General features: G+C 33.0%; 1 protein-coding gene across 5 annotated transcripts in view; it reads left to right on the forward strand.

Moving 5' to 3' along the window:
- Positions 1 to 4,863: 4,863 nt before the first annotated feature.
- Positions 4,864 to 20,673, forward strand: part of LOC127853961 (uncharacterized) — a 41,734-nt gene continuing 25,924 nt past the window's right edge. For all 5 annotated transcript variants that reach the window (XM_052388830.1, XM_052388831.1, XM_052388833.1 and 2 more), the window contains exons 1-4: positions 4,864 to 4,998; positions 7,031 to 7,237; positions 13,345 to 13,557; positions 14,705 to 14,920. In XM_052388830.1, the coding sequence (XP_052244790.1) occupies positions 4,929 to 4,998; positions 7,031 to 7,237; positions 13,345 to 13,557; positions 14,705 to 14,920 (706 nt within the window). In that variant the 5' untranslated portion in view covers positions 4,864 to 4,928. The remainder of the gene's footprint in view (positions 4,999 to 7,030; positions 7,238 to 13,344; positions 13,558 to 14,704; positions 14,921 to 20,673) is intronic.

A 20,673-nucleotide genomic window follows, 5' to 3' on the forward strand; every position in this document is an offset into this window, starting at 1 on the left:
GTAAACATCTTAATCAGTGCCCTCTAATAAACATAACTTTTTTATAGGTCTTAAAAGATTTGTGCTTCTAGTTTGAACTTTACATTTTCGTACAAGCCCATCCCTGCCCTTAAATACTTCGGTCACTCTGCCTAATGGCCACTGTCCCCTGGGGATGTTGTCATCTTCGACCAGTACTATGTCACCGGCTTGTAAGTTTCTGGTTTTCCTTTGCCACTTTTGGCGAATTTGAAGAGTGGGCAAGTATTTCCAGAATACGTCGCTGAGGTATTATATTTGTTTCCTCCATATTCTGCTATATGTGTCGTCTGCTTGGAAAACTCCTCTTGGTATACTGAAATTACTTTTCATTAATAGTAGCATGCTTGTTTTCAATGCTGAAATGTCTTTTAGATCGTTGCTAACGGGGTTGAAAGGTCTGTCATTTATAATCTTTTCGGTCTCGGCAATCAATGTTAATAATTTCTCGTATGTTAATAGCTGTTCATTTGCAAGGGATTTCAGTACGGTGCGCGTGGATCTGATCATGCACCCCCATGCTCCACCCATGTTTGAACATATATGGTGGGTTGAACTTCCAACCTTTTATTATAATATTCCAATGGGATAAGAACATGTTTCGGTAATTCGTTTTTAATTAACGTCAGTACATACATTTTTATTTATTGCCTGCTTACTATAGCAGTATTCCACAGCGAATTCTGCATTTCTGATTCACTAAATAGTGTGTGCTATATCTGGCAAAAAGTGTCGAGTTATCTGGAAACGAAGTGCCATTGTCTTTGAGATGATCGGTAAAAGAAGTGTCCATAAAAATTTGGCATCCGACTCTTCAAACATTTGAATTTCCTCAAATACGTTATTTAACTAAAATTTAACATTTTGTAACATTAATGGACATATTGATCTTTTATTTCGATAAGTTGGAACGTTCTTGATTTATTTCCAATTATTTTTATTTTGTTGAAATAAGTACTGATCATCGAATTAATGACGATTATTGATGAAATGTTATCTCTTTTTTATAATCCACTGTTGTTTTTTTTCACAACTTTCTTGCTCCGCAATACGAAGTACTATACCATTAATCGACCAAACAATGTTACGTGTCTGAAAACCAAATGAACAGAACATAAATGCAAAAATGCTGAAGAACTCAACTCTCGCGCGTGGCTTTTGTTGTTATCTGGTATCGAAGTGCCGTCTGTTATCAAAGTATCCGCAAACCCGGAGTGTGGATACTACGTGGTCCTAGCGCTGTCAAAAAGACGATTGGAAAATGTATTGTTTGCAAGAGACAGCACAGTCCGTTAATCACCCAGCAGATGGCACCACTTACCCAAGAGCAGACGACACCTGACAAACCTCCGTTTACATTCGTAGGCGTGGACAACGTAGATCCAGCGTTAAACGATATGGTTGCCTGTTTTCCTGTTTGACGACGAGATCGGTCCATATAGAAATAGCTCACAGCTTGACCACTGATTCGTTTCTAGCGGCTTACCAACAATTTACAAGCAAACGAGAATATTTTGAAAAATTGTTCAGTGATAATGGTACCAATCTTGTCAGCCGAGATAAAGAACTGAAGAAATCTATAGAAGAGTGGAACCAGCCAAATATCGGAAGATATTTGTTGCAGAACAACCTAGAATGGAAGTTTAACCCACCATATATGTTCAAACATGGGTGGAGCATGGGGGTGCATGATCAGATCCACGCGCACCGTACTGAAATCCCTTGCAAATGAACAGCTATTAACATGCGAGAAATTATTAACATTGATTGCCGAGACCGAAAAGATTATAAATGACAGACCTTTCAACCCCGTTAGCAACGATCCAAAAGACATTTCAGCATTGAAACCAAGCATGCTACTATTAATGAAAAGTAATCACAGTATACCAAGAGGAGTTTTCCAAGCAGACGACACATATAGCAGTAGATGGAAGAAACAAATACAATACCTCAGCGACGTATTCTGGAAATACTTGCCCACTCTTCAAATTCACCAAAAGGGCAAAGGAAAACCAGAAACTAACAAGCCGGTGACATAGTACTGGTCGTAGATGACAACATCCCCAGGGGGCAGTGGCCATTAGGCAGAGTGACCGAAGTATTTCAGGGCAGGGATGGGCTTGTACGAAAATGTAACGTTCAAACTAGAAGCACAAATCTTTTAAGACCTATAACAAAGTTATGTTTATTAGAGGGCACTGATTAAGATGTTTACATACACAATACTTTTCTTAGATTTAGCTTTATGGTATTTTGAATATTTACATTTTTTGATAGTTTTTCTATAGAACATTTTATTATACATGATCTTTTGATAAGTGTATTTTGTATGGATTTTGAATTTTGACTATTTTTTTATGATATAAAAGTTGGAGATTTCATGGAGGGCACTGTAAGAATTAAATATATATTTAAATTCTTTGTTTTTTTTAATTGTTAAAATGTTAACTTTATATTTAGCGCGTTTTTATTTTTGGCGCTAAAAAACATGACGTCACGTTAACTTCGCCGCCTTTTTTACGTCGACGTCTCATAACAAACTTCAGCCAGTAGAATAACAAAAAATAACGACAACGGCCGATTGATAAGACAAACACATAATTATTCAGGATTTGAAGCTAAATACATTATAAGACCAAAGTTCGGTAAGAGTTTTGAATTATCTTTTATTATACACGCATATTTCATTTTGTTTTAAGCAATAATTAATAACATACGATAGTTAAGTTTTTATGTACTACATGATATTAGATCTACGTGATCTGAAATAGTAAACATTTTTGAACATATTAATCTATGTTTATGTTTACAGTGGTGTTAGGGATTTTGTTCCGCAAATAAGAGGCAAATAAGAGGTTGCTTAGGGATGAATATTTTTGGAGATTAATCTCTAACAATCCGTTTTTTAAGGGACTAATCCCTAACAATCCCTTGTAGGGATTTTTTGGGTTGAAAACGGATTATTTGGGATTGTCTGGGATGCTAGCACTCTGCGCATGCGTGCGGCTTAAAAGGCGGAGTTTAGAATGTGAGCTTTTGCTATGACTGCGCATGCGTAGGGCTGAAAAGGCGGAGTTATTATTGCGAGCTGTTACTCGCGATAATAACTCCGCTTTTTCAACCCTACGCATGCGCAGTACTTAAGCGCGCAACGAAAACGAAATCAATATCACGTGACATCAATCGAGCAGACGCTAGTCTCACTCTGTTATCTGGCGTAATCATTCGCTATTGCAGCGTGTCTGCCCGCTTGATTCCAATACACAACATTTCATTACTTCGCACAATGGAACTGAAAACATTTTAATCATGAACAAGTTTCGATATTTGAAGCAGCGTTGATAAATTTAACGTGATTTTTAAATAAAACGTAATAGATTTGAAAACCTATGAGTCTCTGAACCAATATTTAGTAATGAAATGTAAAAATGGTATTTAAGGCCGAGTTAGCTTTTTTACAAGTACACATTTCAATTGCCTTAAACTTAAATATTTCTTTCTGGAACTAATGATTTAAGAATAAATATAAGAGTGATCTCAAAATCTACAGTCTTTAACTTTAATATTTTCGCGGGTATTAAATAACAATACTTTGAGAGATTATCGGCCGAGTTAAAGTATTAAAAGGCTTGTAAATACTTCTCATGAACATATAATTTTAACGGTAGTTTAAAATGTACAAGACTAAGATTTTTTATTTTAGCGTGTGCGGTCTCAGAGATATTCAATTCTTGAATGGATTATTAACGTATTGTCTCTCAATAAACCAATGCATTTACCCTCCTTTCAGAAAGATATAGATTTGTTTGCTATTATGTTCATGAACTTGTTTAGAACACACGTACTACTGAACCAAAACTATATTCTTTAAACAAACAAATACATGTTAAAATATCACTACATAAATCTAATAAACTTCCTCTATACGCAGAGTAATTACGCGGTAACGATATTGCCTATAATATGTGTTACATTTGAACATGTACATGTATTTGTGTCGCTCATGATAATAAATCGGAACTGAGGGATCGATTTCTATTTTGGGTACCGGAAGTACTTGTACGGCGTGACTAGCTTTAGGCTGCGTTCCGATGCGCGATGCATATCGTATAAAATAGGTCAATTAAAACAAGAAGATATTGATAGAATGTACGTACAGGAACGTTGTCTTTCTTTCTCGATGCACGTTGCTCGCACTTCCGGTACCCACGTATAAACAAAATCGTCATCAACATTTACATATTATACCTAACATACATTGTCCAGTCTTAAAAGGCCGCATTTGTATGGCATTATACTTTGTTTACAATAATCTGTTGAAATATAAACATACCGAAAGTGCTAAATGGACAACCAACGACCTAACGTCCGAGCCATATCGCGTGAACGAAACAACACGTTGGTGTCTTTTGCGATTTGGGGATGTGGACATTTAGATTGCAATAAAGTTAGCTTCATAGATACAAAACATCTTTAAAGAAAATATGCATATTTTGACTGTTACGAACACAGGTCAAAAGCTGCATATGAATTTGTAAATGTATTATGAAACTTTCTATATCGGAGTAGTCTGATGTTTTCGTGAACATTTAACAACTGACTGCAAAAATTGTTTTAAACATAGTCTATACATTTCGCATAACCTGCATAGTTTACACAAAATTTAATTGACATTAAAAAGTTATGTTAAATGAAAATCCATAGTTCGTAACTGTTATGTAAAATCCAAATACTGCCCTTTGGATGCATTTAATTGTCAGTGTTTTGAAGATAATTTCATATGCTACAAAACGTGACCATCTCGCTCAACTCAAAGAGTTCAATGTGATAAGATAACACGAAACAATTTACTCCGGCGGAAATGAAGAAAATGTGTTATAGCGAATGAAGTGCATTTAAAAACGCCAACGATGTTTGCAATTTTAGTCTTCATTTACATCGGAGTGTTCTGTAGCGCTTTATCGAACTCTGAGAATGAAGGTAATATTTAAATTTAAAAATTTTAATAATCAATATCGTATCAATATTATAAACTAACTTTTTAAAGAAGAAATAATCAGCCAATGATAGACCTATACATATTAGTCGTTTCGTTCATGAACACATTACAATTATGTGAGTTTATATTATTATACTTCAATGGCTTTAAACGATTTACATTTATACAATTTAAGTATATCAGAAGAACATATTATAAGTGCTATAAAATGAAATAAATGGGACACAGACGAATGCCTCTTCTTGCTTTATTGCTGGTGCAATTTGTTTAAAATTGTATTATAGATCGAAGTAAAACAATTGTATCAGAATCATATAATTCATTAAGGCAGATACTATAAAGATATACACCTAGTATCTTCATTGTTTGGAGTCGATTAAAATCATCATATTTTAGTCCTTCCTGTATAGACGCTACATTTTCCGGGTCGATAATAATAATTGTGAATGTTTTTTTAACAAATTGGATATTATTTACTCAACCACTTTATAATGAATATACGTATATCATCAGTGCATTAAAATAACTTGTAAACAGCTTTTAAATTATAAGACGATGGATTTGCAACATTCTATCACATATTCAGCAACGAAAATAATGTGTACATAAGAGAACCAAATAGCACTAAGGATGGAATAAAAAACAAACTTAATTCATTTTGGTTTATGAGCAATCCCCATTTGAAAATTGATTTAAAACACGGGCTGCAATATAAAATACTTTATAGTATTTGCAGTGTTTCGTAAACTTCTGTTACAACACATACATCGCTTCTACAGTTATGTTGAGTGCATTTTCTGGTACAACTTCTTCTGAAATGGAAGTCTAGTGTGTTCCTGTATCAACGTTTTATTTGGTCTCACAAATAACAATAGTATGGTATATACTATACTGCTTTACTGTATTATATTTAAAGTATAGCTACTGAACCTCTTCCCGTCCGATATTTGTCTCTTATCTCTTTAATTCATTTAGTAACAGAATAAAGAAAAGCCAATATCTGTTCACAAGTCCCGTAGTTGTGTTCCTACTAATACGTCATATATATTTGGAGCGTTAAAGGAGAGTTAATTTTTTTTCAACCAATGTGCTTCTTATGTGTGCTTTATATTTACGGTTCATATACAATACAACTATTACGAATGTTGTTTCTATTAAGACAACATGAAGAGATGGCCTGAGGAAACATATCGCGTTATTCATACTCACGACGTCATTTTTACGTGCTTACTACTGTTATACCGGCGTAAGGTGTAATGCATTCATAATGAATTAAATTAATTATTTAAATTTAAATACGCCTTAGATGATCAACTCATTAAATCTAATAATCAAAAACATATATATATATATATATATATATATATATATATATATATATATATATATATATATATCCAGTGTATTCGGTTATATACAGTACATGCATCCGGCAAAATATAAAGAGGATATTTGTTGGATTCGATGGAATATCGATTTTATTTCACGAGTGTTTATATAAAATAATATTTTCACGAGTGGCGCAGACACGAGTGAAAATATGTATTTTTTATGATCACGAGTGAATCGATGTTCCATCGAATCCAACAAATGTTCTTTTTATTTTATGCTTTTCACCATTAATTTTCATTGCAAAAGAGTTTAACTGGATATTTTCGCAGGATGTATGACGTCATTTCGTCAAAAATGACGTCATTTCTATCGGTATTTTTCACTGTTATTTTTCACTGTTTACAACAGTGAAATACCATTTTTATTTCACTGATATTTCTCTATAAACCACCGGAAAGCATAAGATAAAATACAATAACAAACGATTATTAAACAAATATGAGATATGTGGCATCCCATTATGTACAAAACGTTTGAATTTGTTTGTTATAAAAAATTATTAAATATGCTGTTAGTTTTATGATGGGATTACAAATGTTATTAAAGGTCCAACATTGCAAAAGAGTGTTTAACAACTGATATTGTATAGTCGTATGAAATCACGATGCAATGGTCTTCCAGGTTGTCCAGATCTCAACAACCATACGAACTGGGAAACCACTGGGCCTTATATTCACCATATAAAGATGTTGTCTGCAGTTCGTGCTGTCGTCTACTGTCAGACTGGTTATCATGCATACCTGAATGTGCCTAAATTATATTCCGATCATTTCCCAATCGCGTGCAAAAATGGGTCTTGGGACGTCTTCTCTATTTGTCAAGAAAAAAGTAAGTACAAGCGCATTCATCATCATGCAAATAAACCATTGCAAAATTAATCAAAACGTTTAACGTACCAGAGTTGGCTACCACGTTTTAACACATCGATACTAATTCAAAGGTAACATAATTTTGAAATATGTATCGATGTTATATTGAATTTTGTCTAATAAAACAGCGTTTCTCATTCTACATAGAGGGTGATACCACCGCATGTATTTGTCAACTCGAAAAATATAATCACATTCGAGGTAAATTTTTCCATATGGGCGGTTGATAACACTTTGTATCCTCCTCGTTATATTCGTTTAATTATACGTAAATCACAAACAAACAATCATGTATTTAAAAATTTATATAAAACGGTTAAACTCAGCCTTCAGTACTGTTTATTACAATTGGCCTCGTTTCAGCGACAGGCTGGTATATATAAATGTCACATCCCGTAGAGGGTTATACAACGTATTGTCATAACTTCGGTTTACATCCCCAATTTTTAAGGCTGACAATACGATGTAGTACCCGCTACGAGATGTGATAATTTAACACAAGTTTCCATGCATTTCTAATTTTGATAATGTCCATAACGGCAAAATATTTCAAATGAGTACATTATTTTATAATTTATATATAATTTTGTCCATAATGTTTTTAAATAGCTTGATACAATTTGTAACAAGTTAGAGTTGGTTAGTGGCACACGATATGAAAATAATTACCTTCAAAAACGCAATGCCATAATTTAAAGTTAAACATTAAAAAACAACACTTTTATTTAAAATTTATCTTTAATATTTCTCCCTTCCGTCATGCATTGCGGGGTATTGAAATATCTTTGCACGAATGTTAACATTCAGGCGTCGGTGTGTAATTCGACAAAACAATAAGACTGTGTTGAGAACCACGGTTAAGCTTGAAATACAGGAAATATACTAACTATTTATCAAAGCTTTGCATGTACACAAGTAAAGAAATGGAGGAGTGTACAACTTCAGTAAAAGCGCTTGTCAATACATTTAGGTGTTGCGCTAGTTAATACTTATATGTGTGTATACCAGGTTACAACGACATCAGGAAATTGTAAAGAGTTGTGATATGAAGTACACAGCAGCAATAAGTCTTTATTATGCTCTTTAGCTTACAGTTGTCGATGTCGAAACATTGAATCATTCATCATTCTTCATTTAACGTTTGAATTATTTTAGGCGGATTACTTTCTCATTTAAAAGGGCACAACTTATCAGTAAAAAACTAGGAATATACAATAATGAATCGTTTTATGTTGGTGGTAGTTAAATATAGACATACTTGATATAGACACATGCATACAATTTGGTTTTGATTTTGTAGTCATGCTCATAGCCAAACAGTCTATTCGTTGTTGATGGTAGGACCGCATGTCTAGATTGTGATTGCATCGTTGTATACTTTGGATTCTGAAGTAATGTAAATAACCCATAATGCTGAGTATTGATGAAATTATGCTCAGGTACCATTCTTAATAAATTCATAATGAGAGCTGGTGAAGTACACTGATTATATCTTTCAGTTCGAAATTACTGGAAGTGTTCTTGAGATAATGTTTTAAGGTGGCGTGGTGCTGTTCTGATTTTGCTATGATTTCAATCTGGTTTTGGGTACCTTGTAAATAAAGAGTTATAAATGTTGTGACCAAATTGTCAACTCTGACATTGACCTTCCTGTCTTAATATTTAAACGTACTAGAACAAATAATAAACTGGATTTTTAATAGAAAACATAACAGAAAAATAATACTCCACTAAACTATGGATGTGGTTGTATTTTACGTCTGAAGTCTGAACAAATCCACGTACAAAATAAGAAACAATTGCATAATGAAATGCAGTCCAAGCATAAATGAAATAAAATAGTTTAAATGGTCGTATTAACCATTTGTGAGTTGTTATTTAAGGTAAAAGACAAAATAAACTCAAAATAAGCTCATCAGATATTATTAATACGTACTAACAGAAGCAGTCGATGAATCGTACCTTGACAGTGTGTACATTGATGATTATTAATTATAAATCCATCAGTTGACATGTACCTCGAAGAGTTTCTAGGACATTGGTCATGCGTTAATATTTGCGTAATAGCAATACTCTGAATATTGAATTAATGCGGTCTGTGTGGTACGAACGGATCGGCAAAAATGTCTGGACCCAATGTCGTATACTTCATCTATGCATACAACACACATGCCATAAACACAACACGCTTACTAAGAGAAGATAGAGGGCGAAACGATCGACCGAGTCAACAATGGTGATTTCTTGCATAAACTTATTCTTGTAAAAATGAAGCAATGTATTATTTTGAAGGGACTGGCAACCACGACGACGAAGAAAATAAAAGTTGTAAAATACCGTATTTTTTTACAATTATTAGTTTATATTGATTAAAATATTACGACTGTTATATTACATTACTTGAAAAAGTTGTTAAGTTTTCATATTTTCAGTATATTTGGTAATACATTCTACTGGGTATGTCTACTAGGTAACTACCAATCTCCTCGCAGAGTTGTCGTTCCTTGCTCTCACATACACCTCTGCGAAATGCTCAGCATGCCATATTGCCCAGAAACTGGGCAAAACCGAACAAATGCATTCAAAGTATATTTGATTTGGATTTTTTAGGATCAGAGGCGTAAAAAAATGAAATAGGAATTTAAATTTTACGATACATCGTGCAAAAACTTGCGAGTTTTAATGAAACTCTTTGGAACTATTTTATTGCCCATTTACACAGATATAATCATTCCACGCACTTCACACATGTAAACAAGTGAACATAATGTTTATTACGTGACGTTAGGCATTGTTTCGACGTATGTATGTATATAGGTTTTTTAACATCAAAACAACCATATCCATTTTATAATAATGAATTAAGACTGATATAAGAGACGATGGCATGAGATGGTTTTCTTTAATGCAGTGAATGTAATGTGACCGTCGTTCAAGAGATTGTTAAGTATACTGTAACTTCCATGATAAACGCTTGTAATGATCATGACATAAATGAGACGCTTTCATAAACAAAAGTCCGTTCTGAGCCCATCACAGAGGTGAATGTAATGTAACCGTCTTGAAAGAGATTGGTAAACTACCAGTTAACCATAAATAACGCCAGTAGATTGATCATCATCGTCACGTGGAAAAGCAGGAATGCAAAGTGTGCATGCGTTATGAATTGTAAATATCTAATATATAAAATAATCAATCTACTTGCGTTATTTATAGAGTGTATATCGTTATGTCACCATTTTTTGCGATGTACTTTCGATTTCACATCGCGACATTTTATTACCGAATATACTGAAAAAATGAATTTTTTCAAGTAATGTAATATACCAATCGTGATATTTTAATCAATACAAGCTAATAATTGTAAAACAATACGGTATTTTAGACCTTTTCTTTTTTCGCCATTCGTGGTTGACAGTCCCTTTAATATACATCCTTACTCTATAATCTCTGCCTTAAGGTTTCTTCCTGATATACATTACGATGATTACGATGATTTAATGCTTATAGCTTAAGTGTTTTATATACCTGAGATACTTTAGAGTACCTACATTGTTTAGTTGTGTTGTTATATGGTTAAACACTAATATCAAAATTGGTATTTCAATATTCGGCCGTTAACGACGTCGATTATTAGATTATTCAGTATGCATTATATGAAAACAAGCTGAAATATGGTATTGTGTTGAACATATCAAATACTAAAGTGAAAATGTATTTACAGTACCACATGTAACTACATACATCAAGTGCATATGCATTGCGTTCATACAACAAATACATGCATACAATTGTACGTTTCAACATTAACTATAATCGTTGAGAAATGAGGGGTTATACATAATTATTATATTTTCTCTAGTATGTCTCATGAGCGTATGTTGTGCAGTTTTTTTACTGTAAAAAGAGCTCGGCCTTACACTAAAAGATTAAACAAAAAACAGCAAAATCTACTGAACACAACACTAGAGTAATCGATTCTGACACTTTTATTTTTAAATAAGCGCCTAATATTTACCCATACTGTTTTTACTATTAAAGTGATATTATGGGCATCTTACAGTGTATAGGTGTCTATCGCAAACGTTGTTTATTTTTGGTGTTTTCACTTCATATACACTTATATTTGTTAATGCAGCATCAACATACTAAAACAATATACCGGAAAGAGAAAAATAATGCATTTGAAAACCAACCGTACTTTCGTTTGACAACTGATCATGCATGAACGATTTGAACCTAAATTTAGTTTAAGTGCAGATTCGTTCATACGACACAAAGACACAATTTTGTTTTACGGATCATTTTGGCTTACAGGACTGGGTGGGTCCCGTAAGAATATCGAATATAAAGTATATTTTTATAAACTACTGGTAGCAAGATGAGTTGCAGATAATTAGTCAGTAACCACATTTTAACTTACTTTTTTGGCCTGTTAATTCTTTTCAGCTCAATTCAACAGTGCCAAATGCCCATAATATCACTTTAAATAAAATACAAATTAGAGACTTCCAATCGAATTCGTAAGAAATGGCCGAATACTTATCATTATTAAAATAATCGTTGAGACCCCCTTTTTTGACTGATATTAGTGTTAGTTAATCTTTTTTTTTTAATTATTATTAGTTCGAAATAAAACTTATTGTTTAGCCTTTTAATTCATTTCGAAAACAAAAGGAAAATGGCTTAAGCCTTTAAGATATTTGAACTATTATCATGAAAGCCATTCTTATGATCACCTTAATTTGAGGCAAGTTTCAATTTGTTAATTCAATATAATACAATATATACAACACACATAAACCATACTAATGACGGTCACCGACTTCTGAACGGTAAATTCTCAAAAATATAACGTTGAAAACAGGTTTATGGCGCGTCAATAATTAATCACTCATACACGTGTGAATAAAAATCAGCCTAATAATAGTTTTGTTTAAATTAGAAATTATAACAGATAACTTTAATCGCATATTTATGTGCATGGTTGCTGGAAACATTGACGGCAAGTTAAGCTTACAGCCGTTTGTGTTTTGGATCTATTTACGTAAATTAATTTAATAAATACACATTATATGGAAACAAACAATGTGAATAATGCGCTTATTTTTATAATATGTTTTTGTACACCATTTGGGAATGAAGTTGACTGATATGTACCTTAATTGACTGTACAAGTTTTGAGCAACCGGAACAAGATCAATATATTTTTCAGACAATAGAAATGCTCGACTGCGTGTACATTGTCAGTTATAAGGAAATGGCACTTTAAATGGACTTTTAAAAAATACACAAAAACGTGATTCTTCAAACAAAGTTACCTTTTCAGGCTTTATAATTTCAAAAAAAGACACGCACGTAGACACACATCGGCGCATTTTAAAATACTCTCATACCAGTTAACAAGCCAAATTAATTAGCAGTAAAACAATCCAACAGTTCTGCACATGCAAACTAATATGTTATTCATTAAGATTTTCGGTCTTTTGTTCAGTATTTTATTTGTTATCATGATTTATTCCTTGGACTTTAAATAACATACAACCTGTTTTGATAATAATCAGCTTCCTTTTATAATATTTGTTTAACCGCGGAGAAATTTACTCTATCGTTCATTATTTAAATTGTTTTCATGATTTAATACTTGGATTTTAAATAACATATGCCCTACAACTTCTTAACAATAGATCCAAAGTGTTATGATCGTAGGGGACAGCAAAACATAAAAACAAATATTAGGTTCGGCAATTAAATGCCAAAGCAACTTTGTGTGTTCTTAAAGTGTGTAATTTAAAATGGTTTACACAAAAATATACAATACAGACTGTTTTCATGACAACCTTATATTTGAATTGTATCGTCAAATTAATTTGTCACACTCATAATCAGACATCGATCGAGTGTTTTACAAAGCGTAGATGCACACATGGAATTAGTGCTGTATTTTGCTATTCGTTCTTTTTTTCTTTCTTTGTAAATTGTTCACTGTGATCAATAATCCTGTATTATTTTCTAAATACCTGCTTTCAAGCAAATATGCATAGTCTTAATAATTTTCATTTTCAGGTGTTAATTGTCCTGACCCTATCAATAACTCGAATGATACGATGTGGCAACATACACAGCCTTTCAACTATACACGGACAACAAGTCGTTACACGGTTAAATGTGAGCCGGGATATGACGCTGGTGTACATGGAGGAAATCGATACACAGAAACTATTTTAGCAGCGTGCAACGGTGACCAATGGACAGTAAATGCCGTTTGCAGAGAAATCGGTGAACAAAACTCTTTAGAAAATCCCTAACAAATTCAAAATAAAGATAAATATTTTATATTAATTGAACAATCAGTTACAAATGTGTAGCAGTATACACAATATAATTAACAGCCTTGGTGAATGTTTCAATCAGATCGGTAATCTATCCGATGAATCGTTACATTGCTGCATGTAATAAAAAGTATAACACTTAACAAATAAAACATTGATATATGTTCAGAATTTCTCATTTACTAATTATGTACTAGTTGTATCTGCTACAAATATATTGTTCAATTGAAAGACAAACAAATTAGAGATATGAATGAATAATTGTATTTCAGGGAAAAGCATAATTAAAACTTTTGAAAATTTGTATGAAATCATCTTAATTCCGTTCTATCCGCATTTGTTGAGATTCACACACGATAATTTTACTTTATAAGTCTACCATTTTATATAAAAACTCTTAACGTTTTCATAGTTTGTTGTTGACGATGCACTTTGTACAAGTCGAAATAAATTATATGTCTGTGTGTCTGTCTGTATATCTGTCTGTGTGTCTGTCTGTATGTATGTATGTGTGTCTGTCTGTGTGTATGTGTGTCTGTATGTGGGTTTGTGTGTAACTGTGTCTGCGTGGCTGTGTGTCTGTGTGTATGTCTGTATGTGTGTCTGTGTGTAATATGTATGTGTGTCTGTGTGTAATATGTATGTGTGTCTGTGTGTAATATGTATATGTGTCTGCGTGTCTGCGTGTCTGTGTGTGTGTGTGTGTGTGTCAGTCAGTCAGTAAGTCAGTCCGTCCGTCCGTCCGTCCGTCCGTCAGTCCGTCAGTAAGTCTGTCTGTCTGTCTGTCTGTCTGTCTGTCTGTCTGTCTGTCTGTCTGTCTGTCTGTCTGTCTGTCTGTCTGTCTGTCTGTCTGTCTGTCTGTCTGTCTGTCTGTCTGTCTGTCTGTCTGTCTGTCTGTCTGTCTGTCTGTCTGTCTGTCTGTCTGTCTGTCTGTCTGTCTGTCTGACTGACTGTCTGTCTGTCTGTCTGTCTTTTTGCCTGCCTGCCTGCCTGCCTGCCTGCCTGCATGTATGTGTGTATGTATGTATGCATGCATGCATGCATATATGTATGTATGTATGTATGTATGTATGGATTAAAACGGTACATTTTAGAATGTGGAGACCCAAACATTTATTCCAACTGGCAAAATAGTGAAGCGGCGGAACGCATACATCGGATAGTATACAATGAAACCACGCTAAATTCGAGCGCCATCGTTCACTGTATGGATGGTGATGTTGTGTATACGGATGATGGTCAACGAAATAGTGATTTCTTCAACATTGTATGCACAGCAGACCATAGATGGCAAGCAGACGGAATATGCGGTACTCATTCATGTATTGCCTTTGACCAAGTTTGTGTACCTTTGTTTTAACACGATAACAAACCATATATTGTACATCAGTAGAGAAAGAAATTACCAGTATGAAATGGCATTTATATATCGTACACGAACTTTTTGTTATTAACAGTTGCATTACACGACGTAAATAACACAGCATTTATTTCCGAAATAATAATTTGTGTTCGGTTATGTAAATTATTTAATAGCACGTGAATTAACGTGTATTCAATCGTATTATATGCTTAGTACAAAATAGGAAGATATGATTTATGCAAAAACAATTAAGGAGATGATAAGTTTTAATCAAGATTAAGAAAAAAACTCCGGACAATACATTTATATTGATATATCGTACATCTTCCCTGATTTGCTTCGGTGATAAAAAGATGTTGGATGAAATCTTTTCGCCGGTTATCAGTATTGAAGTTAGAAGGAAGACACAATGTTTGTGTAAATTAATTATGGAATGTCTTGTTTCTAGAGAAGATTTAGCCCAACATATCACTTTGGTAAATTCAATAAAAGTTTTAAAGCAGTTTGATTAAATGTGCTGTATGTTCTGATACTAATAAGAACAACGTAGTGAACTAACACACTCTCTAAACTTCTCAAATATTTATAATTATTTATCCACTTCACGTGTTGTTTGTTATTGGTATGCATACACGAGGCTCATCCATCAATATGTGTAGTTGGTGACTTTAAGTAATACGTTTTTTATAATATTTTGCAAACGATGCATCCGTCCGTCGAGTAATATTGTTTGTAGACGATAATCTTTCATGCATTTAATCATCTGAATTTCACTGCATATCTTTCTATTCTAGAGCTAGAAATGTAATTAATTCCTGTATGCTATCAACCCCTCTCTAGCGCTGTAGTTTAGCCAAATGCTATGGTCTTCTGATATCACCATTGTGTTGCAAAATATGTACACATCACCTTGCCCATAACTTGTAACGATCTTATATGACGTTAGTAATTGACGATAAACTTCTTAACTGATCTTAGTCTTCGTGTTTGCGAAATTTAAGTCTTATTTCAACTTTTTTTATTACTATAAACTAAATTACATGTTTTTGATTACGTTGCTCGTTAAACGTTTTATCATCATTGAAAACGCATTGTATTTTTGTTTTTGCTGTTATGTTTTGTGTTAATGTTTTATCATTATAATCATACTTTTCGTTTTGATAAATTATCGCCTCAGTCTAAACGGTTATTCTTTTTAGGTATTACATTCATTTTCTTTTACATGTATGTTCGTAGTGTATTACAGTCACATAAACAACCAAGCTATGTAATATGGATCTTTAAAACCCAATATTGCTACCTCTTCCTGTATTTACACGACGATGATCTGAAAAATTGACTATATGATGCTATTTTCTTTAATCTTTTTGTAACAAGAAGGGATGTAGTTGACACTTGTTCGTAATTTCATTTCATCGTTACTCAAAAGGTTGTATCTCTGTTGGTCTGATCTCCTTTATACAATTGAGTTATTCATGGTTATTAAATTGAATGCGTTTTAATTCTCTTTTTTATTGTTTAATTTGAGTTGAAATGCTTTGAGGTTAACTTTTATTTTCACTTCTATGTATCATGTATATTGCTGGGCCAAGTGTGAGGCTGAACGCTCTAAAACCGGTTTAAACCCCCAATGCTTTGAAATGACCGTCCCAAGGCGGTGACCCCAGCTTTATTCTACTATGTGCGTATGTTGTTTCATTAATGTTGTTTTGTATTGTGCCGTACTGTTTTGGCATTGGGTCACTTGCCTTAAATAAAGGACCAAGAAATTGTATATAATAAGAATGCAATAATGCTGCAGCAGCTGGAGTTTCACTTCTTCATATTAAACGGGAAATACATGTCCAGTACATACAGTTCTTTGTAAGCAGTAAATACAAATTGTAAAAACATCTGAAATAGAAATTTACCTTTTTCACCAAAATTATAATTTACGCTCATGCCATGAATAATGCAAGCCATACAACCGTAAATATAACGTTATAGACTTTAGTGCGCATTGTAAAGGGGCATTTTCACCTTTTGGTAAATTGACAAAATTGAAAGAAGTTGTTTCAGATTCGCAAATTGTCGTTTTAGTTATGATATTTGTGAGGAAACAGTCGTACTGAACATTTACCATGCTTTAATACAGCCATTATATGTATCTTTTGACGATTTAAAAACCTGTAAATTATAAAGCGTTGCAACGCGAAACGATTAAAAAATTTGGAGAGTTCTGTTGTTGTCGTTATATTTTGTGAAACTACGAAGATTGCTTAAATGAAGTATAAAATACGTCTTCCATTCATACTTGGCAGGATGGCCGAGCGGTCTAATTCGTAGAGATTTTACTCCAGGACTCCAGGGATCAGTGGTTCGAGCCCTGCAGAAGTTTACTTTTTTACTTATTTTTTTAGGGATGGCAAAATTATTCGAATATTCGAATATTCGATTGAATGGTCAGTATTCGAATAATAGAATCGGAATTCGCATATTTTTTTTTCAAACGTAATTGTCCTAATATTTAATGACCTGCGAGCCGCTAACTAATTGGCACCCGAAATCATTTGCGATTAACATTTTTGGTGTGACGTTCTTCGTGTCAAACTGATAACGCGACCCGTATCAGCGTTGATTGCGTAATGCAATTTACACACTCTAAGAAAGGCCCCGAACTGTTGTTTGTCAATGGTGTGCCAAATAACGGCTTCAATTGACTGGCGAATAATAATTATGTTTCTGTGATCACAGTATGAACAGCCATTAAAATGTGTAAATTACTCAAATTGCGCAATGCAATATACACACTATAAGAAAGGTCCCAAACTGTTGTTTGTCAATAAGATGTCAATTAAGAGCTTCACTTAACTTGCGCATAATAATTTAGTTTCGGTGATCACAGTCTGAACAGACATTAAAATATGTGAATTATCCAAATTTAACAAATGATATAAATTCAGGATTCAAGAACTATGTGGCCTTGAGCCAGGACGACACTGAAGCATAAATCGCATTAAGTCCACACCGAAAGGCTTTGTGATGTTATTTGCATAACTAATTTATATGTTTCTTTTCATAAACATACATGATATCGTTATTTTAAAATTTAAAATAGAAATAAAATTATATGGCATGGTGTTTTTCCTTCTATTTGTGCCCGATTACAGTATCGGTCATAGTATTAGCCAACAGCGATACAATTATTCGATAGCAACATTAATAAACAGCCTCGTATTCAGTACACGGATGTAACTTACAAAACTATGGAAGTTAACACACAACAAGTTTCACTCTTTTCTGATATATTTCGCCTAAATAGGCTTTTTCAAAGTTTGTTTTTTACAATTAAGTTACATTTTCTTTCTATTTTTCAACACAACAATTGTATATTCAATTGTATTTCTGTGTCAATTTATATTTAATATCCCTACTGGATACGAAACTGAGTAATAGAAATTAAATCAATCCAGCCGTTGTATGCGAATATTAGAATATTCGATTGAATGGATTTGCGAATATTCGAATACCGATATAGGTATTCGATGCCTTCCCTGATTCTTTTATATTTTATTCTTGATTTTTTACTGGAGCTTTATAGATCCAACGGTTACATTTATCAATATAAAACATTTAATGACAAACTTCAAAACATGCCAAAATCTGTGAAAAGGCCACTTTAATTTGTCGGCAGATTACAAGGAAGATTAACTTTGAGGATATCGGGCCGAATATAAACACAATTAGACAATTTGGAAGCCCAGATACGGCAACAGTTTTATGCAAGATAGGATATATTGCAAGTTTTCATAAAAACGGCGACAACTACACTTTAACATGCGTAAATGGATCGTGGCGAAATAACTCCCTATGTCAGGAGCTAGGTACATGTAATTGGTCAGATTATTTTAAAAGGTTTTAAAGCTATAATTAACACTGTCATTAGTGGTCCATAAAACCTCAAAATGATTGGGATTTACTATTTGATAAGTACACTCGTCTCCCAAAAATATATCGATTAAAAGCAATATTTAAGTTTTGTTTAACATTTTACTGCTTTGTGCAGTGAAGTATGAAATTATTACGAACGGATTTACTTCGGATTAACATACCTTTGTGTTATGCGTAAAAAATCGTAATTTAATGGCAATTTAAATAGCTTTGATTACATGTTTACCTGTTCATTCAACAAGAAATAAATACAATAAAAAGATCCAATCTTAATTGCAAATTTTAATGCAAATATGCATTAACGTGAGTGTTTTATTATTCTGCTCTCATAAGATTGTCACACTCCTCCAAACCTCAAAATTGCAACACAAGAACCACGACCACAACATACAATTCCAACGCCACAAACATATGCAGCAGAGGTTACAGAATGCTTGGTGAAAACTATGGCACGTGTCTTGAAACGAACATTGGAGCAAATTGCATGTCAACTGTACCATAATGGGAAGGATTTCTTGAGTCAATATTGAAAAAGTAAAAAAATAATAAAATTTAATTAACAATGCCGTACAATGATAATGCATGTTAAAATGTATCTTATGTAGTTCAGGAACAGTAAGCTTTGTATATCAATGTGAAGTTCTAAAGTACATTTTCGCTTCAACATATGTTAAATATATATGGGGTGTTAGAACCCTATCCGTGTAAATGCTATGAATATCAACAACTATATATATATATATCTTTGTCCGACTACAAAATCGGGTAATGTCATTATCGTTATATGCTTGTGAAAGTATCGGAAGGTTTCAAACAGCTTAGTGTGTAGTCTGAATGAGTTGTCCATTGTATTCTCTGAAATAACATTATCACGCGGATTATTAAATATTGAACCTATTAGTACGTGTATACGAGTTTAGATATATATATATATATATATATATATATATATATATATATATATATATATATATATATATATATATATATATATATATATATATATATATATATATATGCGTGTGTATTCAAAAGCTTAAACTATTCTATTTTAGTAAATATTGATACTTATTTTACTTTTGGATATTACACGATGTGCTCTCTTCAGTAAATATTGTATTCAAACGAATAACACAAACAGACAATATATACAATATAATTATTAAGCAATCATGATAAGGTATGCTATTAAAGGGGCCTTTTCACAGATGTTGGCATGGATTGAAGTTTGCCATGAAATGCTTTATATTGAAAAATTTAAACATTGGATCTAAAAAGCTCCAGTAAAACAAAGACTTCAATTAAAGAAAGAAAAAAGTAAACTTCAACGGGGCTCGAACCACTTACACCTGGAGTCCTGGAGTAAAACGTCTATCGCTAAGACCACTCGGCCTTCCGTGTTCATACCATCAGTGATGTATTTTATACTTTATATAAGCCATCCTCGTAGTATCACAAAATATAGCGACTACAACGGCACTCTCCAAATTATTAAATCGTTTAGCGTTGCAAGGTTTATAATTGTCACGCTTTTAAATCGTCAAAAGATGCACATAATGGATCATAACTACAACGAAACTTCGCGAATCTGAAACATTTTTTTAAATTTTTGTCAATTTCCCCAAACGTGGATACCACAACAATTTTGTATTTAAATATATAATGTTATAATTGATATTTAAATATGAACTCAGTTTGACCATCAATTAATTATACAAATACACTTACAAAAGAAAAGTTATCTCACCTATATCAACATTTAAAATAACA

This window comes from Dreissena polymorpha, chromosome 12 (genome assembly GCF_020536995.1).
Source record: "Dreissena polymorpha isolate Duluth1 chromosome 12, UMN_Dpol_1.0, whole genome shotgun sequence".
Classification (NCBI taxonomy): domain Eukaryota; kingdom Metazoa; phylum Mollusca; class Bivalvia; order Myida; family Dreissenidae; genus Dreissena; species Dreissena polymorpha.